Raw genomic sequence first — 19247 nt, 5'->3', positions numbered from 1 at the left:
TCCTGCTAGGAGGGTTTGTCAAAGTATATATCTGGTGTACGACTTGGAAAAGCCAACCTAGGGTTAGCACGGTTTCTTACGACCCCAACAGAGCAAAGCCACTCCCTGTTGTAGCATGACCATGCTGCAAGGCTGAACTAAGGAGTAAGGGGGCACTGTTGTGTAGTACAGTCAACACTTATCGGAACAGGTAAGTAAAAGACCCACACATAATACACTAGGTCACACTTATGAGGTAGGTAAACATACGTTGGCACATATATACAACTCAGTTGGTCACCCGTATGTATTACACACTACTTTTAAGTACTTTAGCATAGAACATGGACCATTAATGCAAACTTTCCAAGTAGGGAGCAAGTAATCTCCCAGGTAGGCCCAATAGGCTATGATAAACTTTAGAAGGCTAGCCGTAGTCTACCCCAAGTCTCTGAAGTTCTTTTAGTTGTCTTAAGAGGCTCTGGGGGTGGAGATGAGTAGTCAAGAGGACACTCAGTTCAGGCAGGTACAGTACAAAGTTGAGTCAATGCAGGCCATAGAAATCAATGGAAGATGGGGGTTGGGGGGGGGGGGCGGTTGTCCACCTTGAAGGGGAGCAACTACCACCCCTGGGAGTTTTGAGGAGGACCCACAGAAGTACAGACCGGACCCCACCACCATGGGTCTACCCCGGACAGTGCTGTAGTAAGCAAGATTTTGTGCCAAATGCAAACCCTGTGGGGTGGTGGGCAGGACAATGGATATAAGCAAGGTCAGCCCCCCCACCCCCCCTGAAAGTTGGGAAGAGGCCCAGCTGATAGAAAATCGTGGGAGGAAGCAAGGCTCACTGTTGATGTCGACGGGTATTCTGGTTGTTGTTCTGAGGCCGGTAGCCCCTGGTCGTCTCTAGAAGCCTCTGGTGGCCTCCAACTATAGGAAGGATATGTGGATTAGGTTCCCCGACGAGGAGACCCTTGAAGAGAACTTTGCGGGTGCACTCCTTGCATTAACCCCAGAAATGGTCAGGGGGACAGAGGCTATCACTCCAATCGTCCTGCATGCACTTCTTGATGGTGGAGGGTAACACGGCTGATTTCTAGAGTCCCAGCAGAGATGTCTGTGTTGAGTTCCAGCTGTTAGGACAGCTGGAAGTCCATGCAACGGAAGCAGACTGGTTTTGGGCCTTACAGGACTAGTGCAGTGGTGCACGCTCCAGCAGTGGAAAATAACATCCAACCTTAAGCAGGACAGGCTATTTGGTCCTAACAGTCTTGGAGAGGAAGGCACCTCACAGAGGCTCTACCTGTCGATCAGAGGGTCGAGGTGCGGGCGCAGTGGTTTCTACTGGTCACTGGTGCAGTCCTCCGGCGTCCCTCTGTCGTTTTCGGATCTCTTTTCCTGTGGTCTATTTGTTCCTAGGTCCAGCTCGTCTCCTTGTATCCAAAACAGGGGATGGGGGTCATGTACACAAACAACATTCAAACTTGATGGTGGCTGCCCTTAAACACAGCCAGTATCTTTCCCCAGCAAAAGACTGTTTCCTGGAGGAATGTGTATTGGGGTCTGGGTGCCGACTTCTGCCAGCACACACTAAGGGGAACCTTAGCAGGCTTTCTGCAAGAAACCTGCGAAGGTGCATTAAAGGAAAGGGCCCTCCCCTGCTTGGGAAGGAAGGAATGCCAACAAAGTAAAGGACCCAATGAACGGGACTTAAAACGACAAAGGGAGCCATTTTGATTATATGGTCCCCTATCGTGCATTATTGCGGCTGCAGCAGTAGCCTTGATTAATGCATTCTCGTAGAGTAAACAACTGCCACCAGACCGTTGTGGATTAACAATTTTGTCACTTTCAACCAAGTTTAGGGCAGTGCTCCAGATAAGATTTTTTAAAGTTGGCAGTAAAATCATTTTGGGGGAGTAAAAATGTAAGTGCATTTCCCAATGGGAGTATTTTCTAAGCGAGTGAAAGATGTTGGAATACAGAAATGTTCTTGTAGTAAACTATTTCTTTCCACCTAGTTATTCATGCACATGTTTACTTCTGGTCAGGCAATAATGGTAGTTTCTTCTTGTGATAATACATGCATTACTGGTCCGAACTTATCCATGAAGCTGTTTGGGTGAAAGCAAGCACCACAAGGTCCTTCATGTCTGCTTCCTATTTTTTGGTGGGAGTATTTTTACTCTTTAATTGTAGTTTTGGGAGTATTTGGCTGTTTTAGGGAGTAAGTGGCCGATGCACCCCTTATCTGTAGGGCTGGTTAAGGGTATAACAAGTGTCCCTACATCACTCCATTGGGTATGGCTTGTGCTGAAAAGAGTTAAAAACTACCATTCACAATAAGGGGACTACTCCTGCACTGGGGAGCTTGGGGGCATCCCAGTGAACCCAAAACATTGCAATAGGGACCCTAGGGGTCCTTGGCAGCATACCACCTATGGCGGTGGTGCTGCCATAGGAAAGCATGAGGTTCAAAAAGATTAGGGGGAGAGATCTTTCTTTCGCTGACCCCCCCCCCCCCCCCCCTTTTAAGAGGGGTCCCTTGAACACAAAACTAAAGTACATGCAGGGAGACAGTCTTGCTCAACATTGGAGTCGGAAAAATATCCTGGAGAGTCCAGCAGTATTGCAGGGAGGATCTAGACAGAGAGGGACATATTTGCCAAAGAACAAACGCCATAACGGGCTCCTTACCTGATTCCGTTCCGGACTCTATTCTGTTTGGAGGCCCTTTTCCCAGACTAAGATATATATGTTGGCTTTTCCTCTGCGTCAGATCTGTCCAGCAGCCTATAGATGCTGGTGGCTTTGTGTGTTCCTGGCAAGTCGCTGATCAAATCAAGATCTGTGGGATCCCTAGTTCCGGCTCGTCCTACTTCCTTGCCTGTGATCCAGTCTCTCGGCTGGCAATAGCAAAGCCGCTCTGATTCAGTTGGGGATAATTTTGCCAAAGTCTCTGTGAAGGAGTGGGCGTTCCCGGGTATAGCAGTCCCACTTATTGCTCTTAATAATGGTGTGAACTTTGAAATGCTTGCCTGCTTTTTTGCTTTAATAATTAAAACGACTAGCTTTGAATTAAGAAGGGTCTACTTTAAACTAAGACTAATCCTGAGAGGTGTTCCAGGTATGCGGAAGCGCTTGAGCTAATATGATTCAACAAAACCGATAAATTAGTTGCCCTAAAAGGGGAGACTGCAGCACCCGTGGGAACAGGTGTACACCTCTTTTCCACTTATCAGAACACATAGACTAATGGTTGTTCCACAGTCGGATGCGCTGTCATATTACTTTCAACATGGTCATGTTTTTTAATTAAAATATTTCTTTAATTCAATTCAAGGTCAAGTTCAAATATCTGCAAAATCTGCAGAGTCAAATGCCAACACGTGTTTCGACCTCACAGGTCTTTCTCAAGGCAAAGCTCCATTGAATTGAATTAAAGAAATATTTTAATTAAAAAACATGACCATGTTGAAAGTAATATGACAGCGCATCCGACTGTGGAACAACCATTAGTCTATGTCTACTTTAAACTAGCGTTCTGAAGCTGCATCAAGTTCCGTTACAGTGATAATCCATTGCCTATGTTTGCTTCTTACTGTAGTGAGTGGCAGATAGTGCCTTTGGGGACTCTTGCTCTCCCATTATGTTGCAAAGTGGAACAGTCCCCTCTCCCTACACTATTTCTAGCAGGCTGGTCTTAGCTTTCATAGTGTGTACGGACCGAAGCAGCAAAGGAACGTTTTCTTTTCAAAGATCGAAAGCAAAACTCATATGAACAGGTTATACAATTGGCACTATACCCAACGAACTAGCGTCAATCATGTGCCATTTTATAAATTGGTTTTGACCTAGTCAGTGAATCTGTGTGAAGATGGCAGTAGAGAAGGTCTTTTTTACTATGTGGCATATGTAGTACACTCAGGTATGGTAGATGCTATATTTTTGGGAAGGGTGCATCCGTGTCACTTTTACACTTTGACTGTTATCTAGCAAGCTGATTGTAAAGAAATGTTTGTTGGTCTCCAGGTTTCTTAAAAGGTGCCATGCAGGTGAAGTATTGGGGAGCACCTATTAGTGAGGCGGTGTGTGTGAGAGAGCTGAAGAAAAAGCTCTTCTGGGTTTATATGGTGAATGATCAGTCTCAGTCTGTGTAGGAATACAACTTCGTATCCGCTTCACAAATCAGAGATCAACTTAACTTTGAGAAGATGCTGCGATTCCATTGCAAACGCTCTCTCTCTGCATTAGTCCTGTTTTGCTGGAATTGTGACCGGCTTCGAAATTTCTTGGAGCTATTTAGCTCCCCAATAGGCGTTTGAAGACCCTAATGAGATTGACACCAACAGCTACCAGCACCTACTTTGGCTCCCCAAACCTACTGGTCCACACAAATATACCCATCTGACTTTAAAATGGCGTGTCTGGAAATTTGCATTAGTAAACCTCTAGAAGACATGTAAAGTATGAATGATCATATGTACTGACCACTTAGTTATTGCTGCATCTTATTTGCAAGCTATGTTTGCTGCTTGCTATGAGCTAGCGCCTCATTCTGCAGCAACATCTGAGAGGGAGCAAGGTTGCCTCACAGAGGTGGCAGCAGGAAGGAGAATTTTGTGACAATAATGCAGTAAAAGATCTAGTGGCAAAAGATGGGTAAAGAGAGAGCAGCAAGATGGAAGAACTGGCAGAAAAAGAAATGCAAGAGATAACAGGGAATGCAATTTAAAGAGAGCTTAAAAAAAATAGAAAATGAAGCTATGTAAAGCAACAAAAGACCAGATTCAACAGAAACTGCAATGAAGTACAAGGCAGAGCAAAACAGCACTAGAAAGGGGATGCAAGGTGTGTGTATTTTTGGATGCATGCCACAGTTTCTTTAGGCAATCCACCTCCTGGTCCATCATGATTGACTCCTGGTCAGAGGAAAATCCCGACACCCGGTGCTACATCCAGCCACTGCTCCATACATTCTAATTTCGACCCCTGTTGTGATCAGTTTCCCAAATTTTACACTCTGCAAAGCAAATGCTTTGTTTCCATCTTTGCATAGTATTTTCAGTTGGTCTAATAAAAGGTATCAAAACCTACATCTTGTAAAATAGTATTTCTAAAAGTAATATTTAAGCAGTCTGTGACAGTCTCCCTAAGAATACAATTGCTAAGGTTAAAGGATATTTTATCACTGCCGGATCTGAAAGGGACGAGAATAGGATTGGATGGGTTAGTAGGACCGATCGGGATAAGAGCTGTGATGTGCTGGTGGTAGCCTCGGTTGACAGTTTGCTGAGCTTGGGTGTGCTTTTCAGTTGGTAGCTGTCATGTGCTGTTGTGCGAGCCGATTGTATGGTTTTTGTTGTTGCAGTCTGGTGAAGTGCATGTGGCTTGTTGTGCTTTAGAGATATGAATGTTTTAGTTGGAGTTTGAGGGGTGTAGGCAGAGGATGACATTTTTAGTAGGGTTGGGTAGTGGCATCCCTATCTAGATGTGACGCATGCCAATCTACACAATTCTATGTAGATGTGAGGCTAGATTACCTACACAATTCTGTCTAGAAGAGACTGGTTAAAAAAATGACTAACTTGTAGATTTGAGGTGATTGATGAATTTGGCTGATGGGCGTTGATAAGCTGTGTGCCTGGAGGGTTAGGAAATTAGGTTGAGATAGGTGGGGTAGTTAAAGGAATTATTCAGGATGGCTAGCTAACATAATGCCATAAGTGTGAGATATGACTGCTATATCATTTGGGCTACCATTGAAATGGCAAATAATAAATGAGATGGCTCAGTTTAGTGGGGTGCAGTGATTGCTGTCACCCCCCTTGACTGCATCACACTTATCTAGTTGATCACTACTGGGTGATGGCTGCCGGCTTCTGCTTCTCCGGCAGATACAATCTGTAGCTGCTTCTGTTGGAGCTGCCTTTTGCCCCAGGCCCTTGGCCGAGGGGGCTGAATTGGGCAGTTGGGACAAGGGTAATGAGGTTGGTGTCCAATTGAGGGAGGGGGAAAGACCAGGAAGAAAAGGGCCTGAGGAGGGAGAGGGAACACATGAGAGAGAAAAGCATGGACTAAAGTTTAAGAAAAGAAAATACTGAAGGGGTTGGGGGGGGTTGGGGAATGGCAAACGGAGAGGGAAATCACATACTCAAGAGCTGGTAAATAGAATTCAGGTGGGGCGAGCACCGAGGTAATGATCGCAGTAGTGAGGTTGTTGGCCAATTGGGAAGACAGTCAGTGGATGGGGTCTCCAACTGAGAATACCACCCTTCAGAAAAGATTTGGATATCTGCTTGCTTGAGGGAAGTTTTTAGGAACTGGACATCGCAGGTCCCATGAAGGGGTGTATAGAGAAAGTATTTGACTTCTGTTATGAGCGGATATAGGACATGAATATATGTATACACACAGAGAAACATTAACCCTGTAGCTATGCCAAACTTTCTTTCATTTACCCCAGACCAAAGTGCTATTCCTTACAGGCTGAAACACTGGCTATATTTGCGCCAAACCATCACGAGCAGTGGGCACCTGGTTCATAAAGTGCCCCATAGCAAATTTCGAGAGGATCGGTCCAGAGACTTTTTAAAATATGCCCAAAAGTGGCCAAAACTAATTCGTCATATCTGGGTCCGCCTGGTGCAATTCATGGACATGCTATCTTTTGTGTATCCCACTAGCTAGTTGGGGTCTGGGTTTGCAGGCACATGTCTAGGGAATGCAGGACAGGGCTCCATGAAGAAGTGTATGAAAGGGATATATTTCAAAGTGGCATATTGCAGACCACTGGGGTCCACAAAAATTGATGAACACGGTTTGGCCATGGTTGCCCAGGACCACTAGAAGAGTCTGTGTGCCACCCCACCAGAGTGGTGGCCCACAAGCCTCCACTCTGGTCAATGTAGCCAAATTCAAAGATTTATGAATGCAATTTGATTGGTCAACAACTATTAACTTGTGTTGTGCCAGTTCCTAGTCTCTCCTTTCTTTTGGACAATTATTTTGCCGCCCTTTGGGTTAGATTGAGGTTTTGCTTTTATGCCCAAAATATTCCAGTTCTATCCCTCTCCTGCCCTGTTATGCTCTCAATCCCCTCTCCAATTCCGTTGTCTCCATCACACTACATAGATTGCCAGCCGTATTTGTTTGCCTGGTGTCGCCTCACTGATAGTTATATTCTGTATCCCTGGGGTCGATGTCTTTTCAGGGTCTTCGATGTCTGCTTGATGCACTGCGGATTATCGTTGTCATTACTCAGTTAGTGGTTATGTCATGGCCAAACAGACTACTCTTGCTACACTGCTTCATTTGTTCTTACTTGAATAACGTCCTGCCTCCTCACATCACTTAGCTACCTCACTGAGGTGCATCGATTCCAACCAGCAGATTTTCCCCTCTGCTCCCTTTACCTCATTTCATTTCCAGGTAGAAGACCTCTTCAGCACACCTATATCCCACGCAAGAAACCTTTCTGAATAAACGGAGTGAGCCAAGCACTATAGAACATATGCTTTCACTTGTCTTGTCCGCAGTAGGTAACTGATTAAAGTGACAAATGTCTCAATAGATACTGGTGCTGATTATGCTGCAAAATAGTTTATTTGTTGAAGAGGCCACCTGCAAGGCGGTTAGCTGACTGCCATAATTTGCTCATGTCAAAGCACTTAGTAGAGCTGGTCAGTTTGGATTAAGTAGTATGAAGCTTTCTCCCTAGATTATTCTAAAGGGGAGGAAGTGTTTGGCACTTGAATGGCTCCAATGCTTAGAATATAATCTAGCTAACTATACTAAAATGCTGTGTGAATTTGTCATTTTCCATCAACTACAACTCTTATTTGCTTAGAATGTCATGTTCACAAATGTTTATGTAATTTGCTGTACTTTTCCTTGACTCGTTTTGTATACTACTTGTAACATTTTTAACATGCCTTTCTTCTTTCACCGTAACTGCAACTTGATATGCAAGTAATGTGCCCAGATGCCCACGGGCTTGGTGCGTTATACAAATAAACTAAACTTTATTCCCGATCTTGGTGTGATTAAACTTATTTCAATAACTCCACGACTGGTTACATTTGCAGAAACCAAATGCCTCATTGTTTGCGTTATGATAATGTGGAGAGCACCCACAAAGACGTAATATAGCAGCCTGCATGAGGGTGCCAGCCATTCCTTCCAACTCTAGGAGGAATATGCTGATGAACACCTAGCATATAGGGGCAGCAACAGTCTCACCAGAGCGGTCTTCCTTCCACTCGTCTAGTCTCTGCAGAAGCCCACCTCTCATTGCTCTTTAGACTCCTGGGACCCTCACCAGCCCATACTCCTCCACCACCACTTTTTTTTTTGTTGGTTTTTCTGTGAAGAGAGAAGGGACTTGCTCGAAATAAACAACTATTGTCTCCATGCCAACAGTCTTAGCTTGGTCGAACCTTCCCTGAGCGACATGCCATGGTGCTCCTAGCATCAGTGGCTGCAGTGGGGAACGGAGTGTATGTGGCTGGTAATGGCACTAAGCTCTGGCTTTTCAGCTGTTTATGCCCACTGCCTCAACCATTACCGCCAAATACATTTTCCCATTCTATTCTATATAGTATGCATTGATGGTCATTTTGGTTATCTTTAAGTTGCAGTTCTATACAAAGAACCCTCTTTCTGGTGCTTGTAGCTTAGTGCCGTTTGACTGCTTGAAAGTTTTCACTAATACACCAATCAGCCGCAATGGGTAAAGATTTGCATGTAATCACTGGACTGTCTATCCCTTTTATGTTACAGGATAATGGAGACCCGATTTTGAAGCGAATTGCATTTTTTTCTTTTGCTTCCCAAAGATGTGCAATATATTCCCATTAAAGAGTCCTTTTATTATTGAGCTGCTTCCATATTAAGTCCCGGGATTGTGGGGAGACTCCTATGCTATACTATTTGTGATGTTCTGGAAGCTGTACTATTGTACCCAAGGAAGGTCACTTTGTTCTTGCAGAAGTGTGCTTGAAGAGCACACCTTTTTGATTTTCGGATACCTCTATTCCCCCCAACTCTGGTGGAGACTATTTTCTGGATCCTTTCAGTGATGTCTGGTGCATCGCTGTTTTTGAGAGATTACTTTGACATGGACCAGGACTCAAGATTGATGGCGGTAGTGCCTGTCTCTGGCCACTAGGTCAGTAGCGATTTTTTTAAAACTTTAAAATCCATGCTGAACTTGGTGTATCCTTGTCATGTTTCAAACGCTTCCACTAGGCATTGCACCTTTTTAATAACCCACACAGCCCTTACTCCCAGTTGGCTCACTTTTGATGTCTGCAACTCTCTGCGTATGATCACGGAATCGAGTATTGCTGAGGGATTGAAACACGAGTATGATGCGATACAAATACTATGGTAACCTATCCTGTTCATATTTTGCTTGAGCTGGACCTTTGTGGATTTGTGTGGTCCAAGATTTTTGGAGAAGGAATAGTTTCTTGCGGGGGGACAACTTCTGCACTCATGCTGTTTATTTAGGAAAATGCTGACTCTTTCAGAGACTATTTTTAAATATGTATTTAATGCATTCAGGAGAGGGAAGGCTTTATTTTTTAAGCAAAATCACAAAACTGAAGCTGGGGAAAGCATTCTGGATTTGATGTTTGCAAACGAGTTGTAAAGACAGGCAGCATACCCATCAGCGTTCCTGTTTCTTAAGGAGTGCATTTCATTTTCTAACCGACTCCGAAGGTGGAGAGTCTTCTCCTGCACCAGGCATCCCTTTTGCGATGTTTGGCAGAGTGGGTAGGCTGTCGCTTCTTCAGCCTACTGTTCAATTCATATTTCTGCTGAGGCAAAGCCAAAGGTCTGTGCTTTGAGATCTCCAGCGTATAAAATCTATCTAAATCTGGAGGTAGAGGTGGGCATGCCGGTGGGGGGGGGGGGAAGAGAGGGGGGAGGGTCTGTTGAGAGAACCCGGTCTATGTTGATACCACAATAATAGTTGAGATTAGGAAAAGTCATGATGGGCTGCCAATTAATTTTTTTGCGTAATTTTGCCATTTTCTCTTTCTGATTTTGTTTTGTCTTTTGTTTCTTTGGATAGCTTATCCAGGGAATTTGGTTTAAGGATTTATAAAGATTGCATACAGTTTTTGATTGGTTGGCCTTCTGGTTCTGTTGTGATCCCGCGAGACATCTGCTCGGGCTCCGTTTAACTGCTTGACATATTTCAAAGCATTTCGTACTTCAAAGCAAATTTTAAACATAACACCTCTTACAAACTTCAATGTCTTGTCACAAGGCACTGTTTACAACCTAAATATCAAATGGGCAAAGAAGTGCTTTACCTAGCCTTTGGGTAGCAAAGTTGCAAGTCAAAAAGCTAGTATGAATATTTCCCAGTAAAAAAGTAAGTTTGGTTACGGATACGTGTAGGCCTGACTGTGAAAAACATGTATCAAGCTTTCCCTTTCTAGAGCAAAGTTAACAGTATTTAAAATACTTTTGCCGAGAATACCATGAGTTTATTGACATTTTTGGTATCCTTTCTTTTTTTTTTTCGTGGCACAGTTTCCTTCATCTCAGTGTCTTAAGTCGATAGAGAAAAGGTTCAGGGAGTTTCTGTGGGATGGGGAACACAAGGGGGAAGTTCTCTGCAGGTTCTTATGAGACGTGTAGAAGATGATCTCCTACGATTAAGTACCGATATGTGTGTTCTTTAGTGTCTGCTTGAATGGCATGTCTGGGTTTTGGCGTGGGGAGACCTAGTCTAGGCGGCTGCAGGTATTCGGTCCATGGATAAATGTGGTAAGCTCCCCCGGTGACACGTCATTCATTACAAGTGTGCAGTTGGTGACGGCGATAGTTTCATCAAGCATAGAGATGTTTCTTTGTGGGGAAACTCGGCACTACCAATACTAGAGCAACATTGAATGCATTTCTTGTCTATTAAGGCTGGGATCGTAACATTGTTTTGGGCTCATCATTGCCTGCTATATTTCGAAGTCTTTCGTTTCAATTAGAGGCTGTTTGCACAGATCTGTTTGAAAGACTGAACACAGTGCTGAATGTGCATTTCCAGAACTCGCATAAGATCTGAATATTGACCCAACAAAAAAAATAGCCCATCACCTGTATTGAACCCTGGTAGAAATAGCGCAGTGGAATTGTCAGATAAGGACTATCCTATGTGTGTTCCTGAAGCATTATGGATTAATTGTTGATTGATAGTTACCCAGATGTCTGGCCCTTAATAGTTCATGGAGTGAGTTTTCTCCTGCACTAAAAATTGCTTTGAAAGTAAGATGTTGGTAAGCAACCCTTATTTGATGCAAAGAAAGATTTTGAGGGTAAGGAAATCAAACTAGATGTGACGTGTGCATAGAAAGTGCAGGAACGCCCGTGGAGCTTACTAGAATGTATGTGGCACCTTCAATTGTTTCTGCGTCAGGTTCTGTTTCCCCATTCTTCCTTGTTACCCAGTTAATCTCCTTTCTGGTCCTGATGTGTCCACTTTTGTAGATTTAACAAGGGGGGGTCCTGGGAGTCCCTCTGCCAGACATTAGTCCTGGTTACGAGAGACTTACCGAGAGTCTTTAGCTCACTATCTTTCACAGAGAAGAAATATCCCAAACATATCAGTCTTTGTCCTGCCCTGGGGCAGTCCAGCACCGAAATGCGAGGCAATTCTCCTCTGAACAAGAGTACCAACAGAAACCCCAGACACGTGTTTCGGTCTGGTTGGACCTCATCAGTAGGGTGGATCTGTGCCTCTCTAAGAATAGTGAGCAAGGGGTCCACGTCTGGATTCCCCTAGTAACTTAGGGTGAGACCCAAAGTTACTTAAATATGCAGATTTAACAAGGGGGGTCCTGGGAGTCCCTCTGCCAGACATTAGTCCTGGTTACGAGAGACTTACCCAGAGTCTTTAGCTCACTATCTTTCACAGAGAAGAAATATCCCAAACATATCAGTCTTTGTCCTGCCCTGGGGCAGTCCAGCACCGAAATGCGAGGCAATTCTCCTCTGAACAAGAGTACCAACAGAAACCCCAGACACGTGTTTCGGTCTGGTTGGACCTCATCAGTAGGGTGGATCTGTGCCTCTCTAAGAATAGTGAGCAAGGGGTCCACGTCTGGATTCCCCTAGTAACTTAGGGTGAGACCCAAAGTTACTTAAATATGCAGATTTAACAAGGGGGGTCCTGGGAGACCCTCTGCCAGACATTAGTCCTGGTTACGAGAGACTTACCCAGAGTCTTTAGCTCACTATCTTTCACAGAGAAGAAATATCCCAAACATATGTTGTAGTGTTACTTCGAAGGAACACTTTGTTTTGGTACCTGCCAAATGTCTGACCTCATTGTGGTGTTTTCCAACTCCATATTCCCTAATTCTAATCGTTTTTTCCACCTATGTCACACAGTGCTTTTCATTTTCGATGAGGGATTAATTGCAACTGCTCTGAATGACGTTTGGTTAACCTATTGTCTCTTTACTGTACTGTAGGAAACGTGTTGTATTTACCTGTCACTGAGCCCTTGGTCACATGTTTTGTGCCCAATACAAATCAGAAAATGTGTGTGTTTTTGGAATGCTACCACTTGGGCATAAAGGAGCAAACTTAAGGAGGAAGTGTAAACCATATATAACAGTTTTACAGTTTAGCTATTGGATGTCATTTAATGGGGAACAATTTACAACATTCTCACAGGTAAAGGGTTAGTATCAACTTCAAGGGAGATAGACGAGGTTATGTAGAGTTAAATAAAACCCTATCATTCAGTAAGTAATGGCTATGTTGAGATGGATTTACCAGAACGTTGATGGGAGTCTTTAAGGCACCTATTGGCTGCAATTATTGGCAGAGTGAAACAGATGTTGATGGCAGATCTAGTTTCGTACACGATCTCACCAACATAGTTTATTCAGAGGTTGATTGGAGAGGTGGGATGATCTGGCTTTCAGCAAGTATCGAGCACACACGAGAGAAAAGCAGATGTTAGTGTGGTTTGTAGGCAGCCACTAAGGAGTTATATTTTCCTTGTACAGAAAAATGCTGTTAGAAAACATGATGGTAGGATATAGAACATAGGCAAGCATGGTGGTGTACTGCACATCTCTCCAATAGCTGAGTGCAGCAGGGTTTATACTAATAAATGCTCCAGGGGTATGGCTACATCGATTGTACTTTATTTAACCATGTATTAATTTTAGCATTGAACATTGGTTGTATAATCTCATTGTCAGTCTGAAATTACTTCATATTGTTTTTCTGGGGCCCACTTATTTACATGTAGCATCCAGAATTATATTAGGGTAGCTGTTTTCCAATAGAGTATGCTGGTTTCTAACGTATTGCCTCTCCCCAGGTGCTGTTGGCAGCTGCCGTGTGCACAAAGGCGGGCAAGGCCATCGTCTCGCGTCAGTTTGTGGAGATGACGCGAACTCGCATTGAGGGCCTCTTGGCCGCCTTCCCCAAGCTGATGAACACTGGGAAGCAACACACCTTTGTGGAAACTGAGAGTGTGCGCTATGTGTACCAGCCACTGGAGAAGCTCTACATGGTGCTTATCACCACAAAGAACAGCAACATCCTAGAAGACCTTGAGACCTTGCGGCTTTTCTCCAGAGTGGTAAGGGATTTTGTTATGAGGGATGTATCCCTGATGGCCCTTCTTGTCTATCGAAAGTAATTATTCTTTTGCAGGGATTGAAATCAAAGATTTCATGTGCCAAAAAAAGTAGCACTCTAGTATCGGACATTGTTCATTGTGCAGGAGCTCTCCCCCCTGATCTCCCCCCCCCAAGGAATGAGGCTTTAGTAGTATAGAACATTTTCAAATCTGGCATAATGTGCAAACTAAAACCTCTTGTTACTATGCAATGATCCTGCAGATCACTTTAAGAATAAAATCAACATGCACTGGATCATACAAAGTAGACCAATCAACCAGACCATGCAACCTCCCCTACATATCTCAGGACAACCAAACAAGCGGAACAGTTTCACAAATGTCAAGAGGAAAAACTCCTCAAACCGGTGAGAAAAAACAACCAGGCAGTCTCCTTCTACGGACCCTCTGCACACGGCATGCCATTGGAATGCTACCTAAACCTCTTCAACCCATCACGCTCAATGGGGAGAGTACTGCAGGCATTAAAATCTGCTTGCATCAAGAAAACATGTGGAAGACCTCTCAAGCTACAGACCGATCTCAAATATTCCCTATCCAGCAAAACTACTACAAACCTAAGTCTACGAACATACAGCGAAATATGTAGAAAACCAACTACTACTGGACCAGACACAAGTTGGCTTCGTCCCCATGAGAGGGACGTAGACAGCACTTCTCTGTATATGGGAAGACCTTAAAACCAAGGCAGACTCCAACATTAACTCAGCAATAACTACTCAACCTCTCTGCAGCATTTGACCCAGTCAACCATAAAATCCTCAGATTAGAAGAAATGGGGATCACTGAAAGAATAAACTATATGGATTAAACCATTAAAATCCACACTGCGGCACACCAACCTGGAGTAACGCAAGGATCATCGCGGTCCCTGCTCCTCTTGGCGTCTGACGCCACTAATCGACCTCCTCAAAAGGCACAGCTTCACCTGCTACAACTATGCAGACTATACCCAAATATTAAGCAATGAACAAGAAGAGAACATACCGTTAATGGACTGTCTCTAAGAACTCCACCAATGGATGAATGCTAACCACCTCAAACTCAACCCAGACAAAATGGAAATCGTGATTACATCCAACAACCATGGATGCAACCAGTACATCCCATGGCCCACAGAACTGGGAACACCCACATCATCCAAAATTTGTCAAGGACCTTGGAGTCCTAATGGGCAAAGGGTTAACCCTAGAACCGCAAGTAAATACAGTAATTAAGAAAAGCTTACATCTAGACACGATCAAAAGATATTCTACCCTTCCTCTCCTTCACGCACAAAACACTGGTCATCTCCCTCAGTGTCCAGGATAGACTGTGCCAACAGTTTATACCTAGGAATGGGAGATTTATTGAAGAAACTGCAATGTATGCACAACTCAGCTGCCAGACTTATTCTCAAACTCTCACAAAGGAACCACATCACTCCGGCGCCAAGGATGCTACATTGGCTCCGGTCAAAAAACAAATCTCCTTCAAAACTGTGTGCATAAGATACAGAGCAATCCACGGCCTAGGAGTGGAATGTCTATAAAAGAAAATCTACAAGCTGACTAGAACACTCGGATCCAGCGACGACATCTGCCTAGAACCTACTGTACACGAGAAAGAAACTTGGTGGATCAGCATTCTCCTGCTTGGCCGTAAAACTTTGTAACTCCCTTCCCCAAAGACATCAGAACTTTGACGGACCACCTAAAATTCAGAAACCTGTCTAAAAACCTGGCTCTTCAAATCTGAATGGGATGAGAACGAATGAACCTAGTCTCACCATGAAATGAGCACAAGACTGTGAAAGACAGAAGAGGAGAGCGGTCTGAATCGGAAGGAGTCCTAGGTGTAACCTTCCCTATAGAGGAGGGCAGGGGGGGATGGATCCGACTTAATTGGATCACTGAGAGAAAGCCTTAGTTAAAAAGGGGGGAGAGAGACGCACAGATCTAAACTGATGGACCACAGGACATGGGGAACACATCCCAACCTCTAGGAACCCGCGGGGTGGTAATTGCAGCACACTGTAAATATACTGAAGGGAGAAGATGCAGCCCTTTGAGGACCCACTATTCTTCCTACATCATAGGAAGGGAAAGTGTATCACACCGGAATACACGACAGCGGAAGGGATGCGTGCAACAGTCTATCAAAACAGTGCAGGATAAGGCACTGCCACTAACCATTCCTACTAAAAAATAAACTCCTCCTTCTGCATATACCTCTCAAACTCCTAAATAAACACAACCATACCTCTACAGTACAGCAAACCTTATGCACTTCCCCACAACAACGAAACAAACCAGTTAGCCTCGCACAGCAGTACATGACGGCTACCACCAGAAACACACCCACGCTCAGTGAATGGTGTCAATCGAACTGGAGCTGCCAACAGCACATCACAGCTCTCTTGCTCCTTTTTCCTGCAGAGTCCTGTTAACTCCCCGCCTCCTCCACCCCCTTGCTTTACAGAGCCGCCGGAGTGCCAAGGAACCACACAAGTCGCGAAGGTGTGCAGTAGAAGAACTGATAACATAACATTACTGCTTATGCTTTGACTATTTTGTTCCCTTCCTAGAAGTGTTTGAATGTGCCTTTTGTGCATGTTCCCAGATCAGATAGGTTTGTATGCCTGTAGTTGGCCTGATGAGGTTGAAATGGCTGTTGGTGTCCGTTTAACCATCTCTTCTAGGCTACAAGCATGAGCTTAATAGTTTCCAGCAATTTTGGACCCTGTGTTTTATTGTCCTCTGCTATATGCTAGCTGTTCCTTCTGAAACCAATGCTCTACAAAAATGGTAAGTCCTTTTGCAGATTGTTTGGGTTACTGCTCAAGTAATGATGGTGTTTGTAAGATCTTTATTTTTTTGTTCTTGGGCTTCATATGGAACACGAAGGCTAATATGCCTTTCAAGTATATGATTGTGATGTAGTTTGACGTTTACATTTTTGCCATTTTGCACATATATAATGTAAACCGGGTCCATTTCATGTCAGTTGCCATGTTATGGGGTTTTGTACCGCACTTTGTTGCTTTTTGCACGATAGAGGGCTGGTTATGGAAAGTAGAAACATCAGTAAAACGTACAATAGCTTTGGAAATGTGTTGCTTTTGTGCAGTTAGGAAGTAGCTTGGTACTGTGTGCCAGTCCTTTTCTAGGTGGCTTATGTCCAGAGCACTAAAGGTAGCTGTATCCAGAGATGGCCTTGTGCTTATAGTTCGGTGGTTGTTGGCTGGACCATTAATACATGGTAGAGGAGGTAGAGTTCTGATGACTGTTGGGTGATGGGTATTGAAATGCTGTGTAGCTTAGTTTGTATTCATGTGGTGCAAAGTAGAATTTTTGGAATGTTCATGTGGGGAACACTTTGTGTATGCCATAATACGCATTTGGAGCATACTATCTGGTGGCTGTACCAATGTCCTAAAAGTGGTGCACGTTCTGTTGGTGGAAGAAATTGACACGCCTTCAAGTGGGCTGGTATCCATGGCACTTGAAAGCGTGCAGTGCGTGTTTCAAAATCCACTTAGTGTATTACTGGGCAATGTGTCCAGGAGCAGACAGTGAAGACCCAAGTCATAGTGAAGTGAGATGGCAGTGAGTAACAGCCTGAAGTGGGATAAACCCACTGCTGTCTTCTGCACTGGGAGACCTCCATGAATAGACTACTTTGAGGACTTCCATGCGGTTGATGAATGTGGGTGATTGGCAGCTGAGTGAATGTTGGATGAATAATGTGTGAGCGTTCTGAATGTTAGTTGCTCAGCTGTATGCCGGATGATGGCAGTTGTGTGCTCCTTGATACTCTTCATACAAGAAGAGTAACTGAAACACAGTAAATATGTGAATAAAGATGGGTGTGTTTCTACCAAGGAATCCAGCACCTTCTGTCCAGATGTGAGCCATAGAGAAACTTTTTGAAATGTAACGGTGTGATATTTGAGTTGGAGGGCAGTTGTTCTCGGTGGTTAACCTGCCCTGAGCCGTCCTGATGCTAGTTTGTTGGCGCTAACCCAGTGCTGTATCTCGAAGGATTGCAATTGGTTCAGTACACATACCTGGCATGATCTCTGGATGTCGTGGAAGTGAACAGCCAGAATTTAAAAACGTTTTTGATGGGGTGATCCTGGATTGTTTTAATTCTCCTTGAAATTTACTACCAAGTTTGGCTATGATGTTGGAAAGAGCTGATATGCCCCTTTCTCGTGTACAGCCCAGTTGTTAGTAGTAAATGAGGTACCCTTTCAATTGGGCACCACATACCTAGTGTCATGTTCTTGGTACTGGTGTGATGTGATCTCTCCGGTTGAGTGTCCGTAGCAACCCTCCAGCTGTTTTCTGGGTTTGTTGTAGTTTCTTTAGTAGATTATTCAGAATGCACTGCCTTGTTCATAAGGTCCCTATGAAGGAAGGCGAGGTATGGCTCAATCTAGTAAAGCGGCTTCTTAACTATTATTTGTGGTTCCAGGGTTGGATTACTGTCCGTCTGAATTCCTAAATTGATGACCACTTCAGATGTAAGTGCCCATCTCTGTAGGCCATGTGATTGTTGTGAGAGCTGATATTAGCAGGGTTAATCATAATTTCTATTTTGACTGGGTTGGGTTTCATGTTCTTAGTTTTGGGCAACATACTACTTTTATACAGCATACTAGATTGTTTAAGGTTTTGTAGTCGTAATTGGTGTACATAGAATGGTTATTTCTGGAACAACATGAAGTAACATTGCCTAAATAAAGACCCGGTGGGTCGAAACCAGTGTTGGCTGTTTCTCAGAACATTTAGGCACCTGCAAAATGTATGCTTCACTAATACATGTGTGCAAGCCAACGCAGTGTGACAGCGTCTATCTAACTTTGTTACTGTAGAGTCCAGTAGGCCACTGGGACTCACTTTCTGTCACGCGCTGCAGACTTGTTTGCTATTGTATAGTATCACATTGATATTTTTGTTTTTGTCCACAAGTGCAGGAGGTTAATCGTCTAGGTTCCCACATTTTCCCCCGCATTCTAAACTCCTCTGAATTTTCCACAACTGGACTTCGGGCCCCAGAGCGTGTAAAATCAACAGCGTGTTGATACCATGCCAATGTGGTAAAATGTGCTTTACAAATAATTGCAATACCCTAGTCACAATCCCATAAAGGACAGTGAAGTGCACTTTTGCTTCCAAGATGTCTTTCTCAACCTGATACAGAAAGCAAGTTGTACCTGCAGTCCAGCAGGCCAACCCTGAAACTGTACACCACTCTGCTCTTGCAAGTATGGGTCCACTGCGGGTGCTGGGGTATCTGACCAGAGGGACCAACCAGCTAGCAGAATTGCTTGGTATAGGATTGGATGAGACAGAATTATTTGCTCTAGTCTGTGTCATTCTCAAACTGTTCAGGTAGGGCTTGCCTCAGTCAGAAGGGGGAGCACAAAATCTTGAGTGGGTGTGTTTCTGTGCAGTGAGCCCAGAGATATGTGCACACTGGAGGCTAGCGACACCACTGACCCCATAGACCGTTCCAGTTAACTCGGCAGGTACTCGTGGCAGGTCACTCTGGAGTGTAGAAAACATGAAGTTGATTCTTCACTTCTGCAGGCACTGGACATGAATCAAGG

The 19247-nt window shown here is 44.1% G+C and overlaps 1 protein-coding gene across 1 annotated transcript in view; it reads left to right on the top strand.

The window, feature by feature from the left end:
• The window catches only part of ARCN1 (archain 1), a 343782-nt gene that overhangs the window by 27196 nt on the left and 297339 nt on the right, over nucleotides 1-19247 (top strand). The window contains exon 2 of the mRNA XM_069614428.1: nucleotides 13328-13591. Within this exon, the coding sequence (XP_069470529.1) occupies nucleotides 13328-13591 (264 nt within the window). The remainder of the gene's footprint in view (nucleotides 1-13327; nucleotides 13592-19247) is intronic.

Source organism: Ambystoma mexicanum, chromosome 9 (genome assembly GCF_040938575.1).
Source record: "Ambystoma mexicanum isolate Mex_15411 chromosome 9, UKY_AmexF1_1, whole genome shotgun sequence".
Classification (NCBI taxonomy): Eukaryota; Metazoa; Chordata; class Amphibia; order Caudata; family Ambystomatidae; genus Ambystoma; species Ambystoma mexicanum.
Note: the sequence above shows the minus strand (reverse complement) of the source record. Positions and strands in the feature narration are given on the sequence as shown.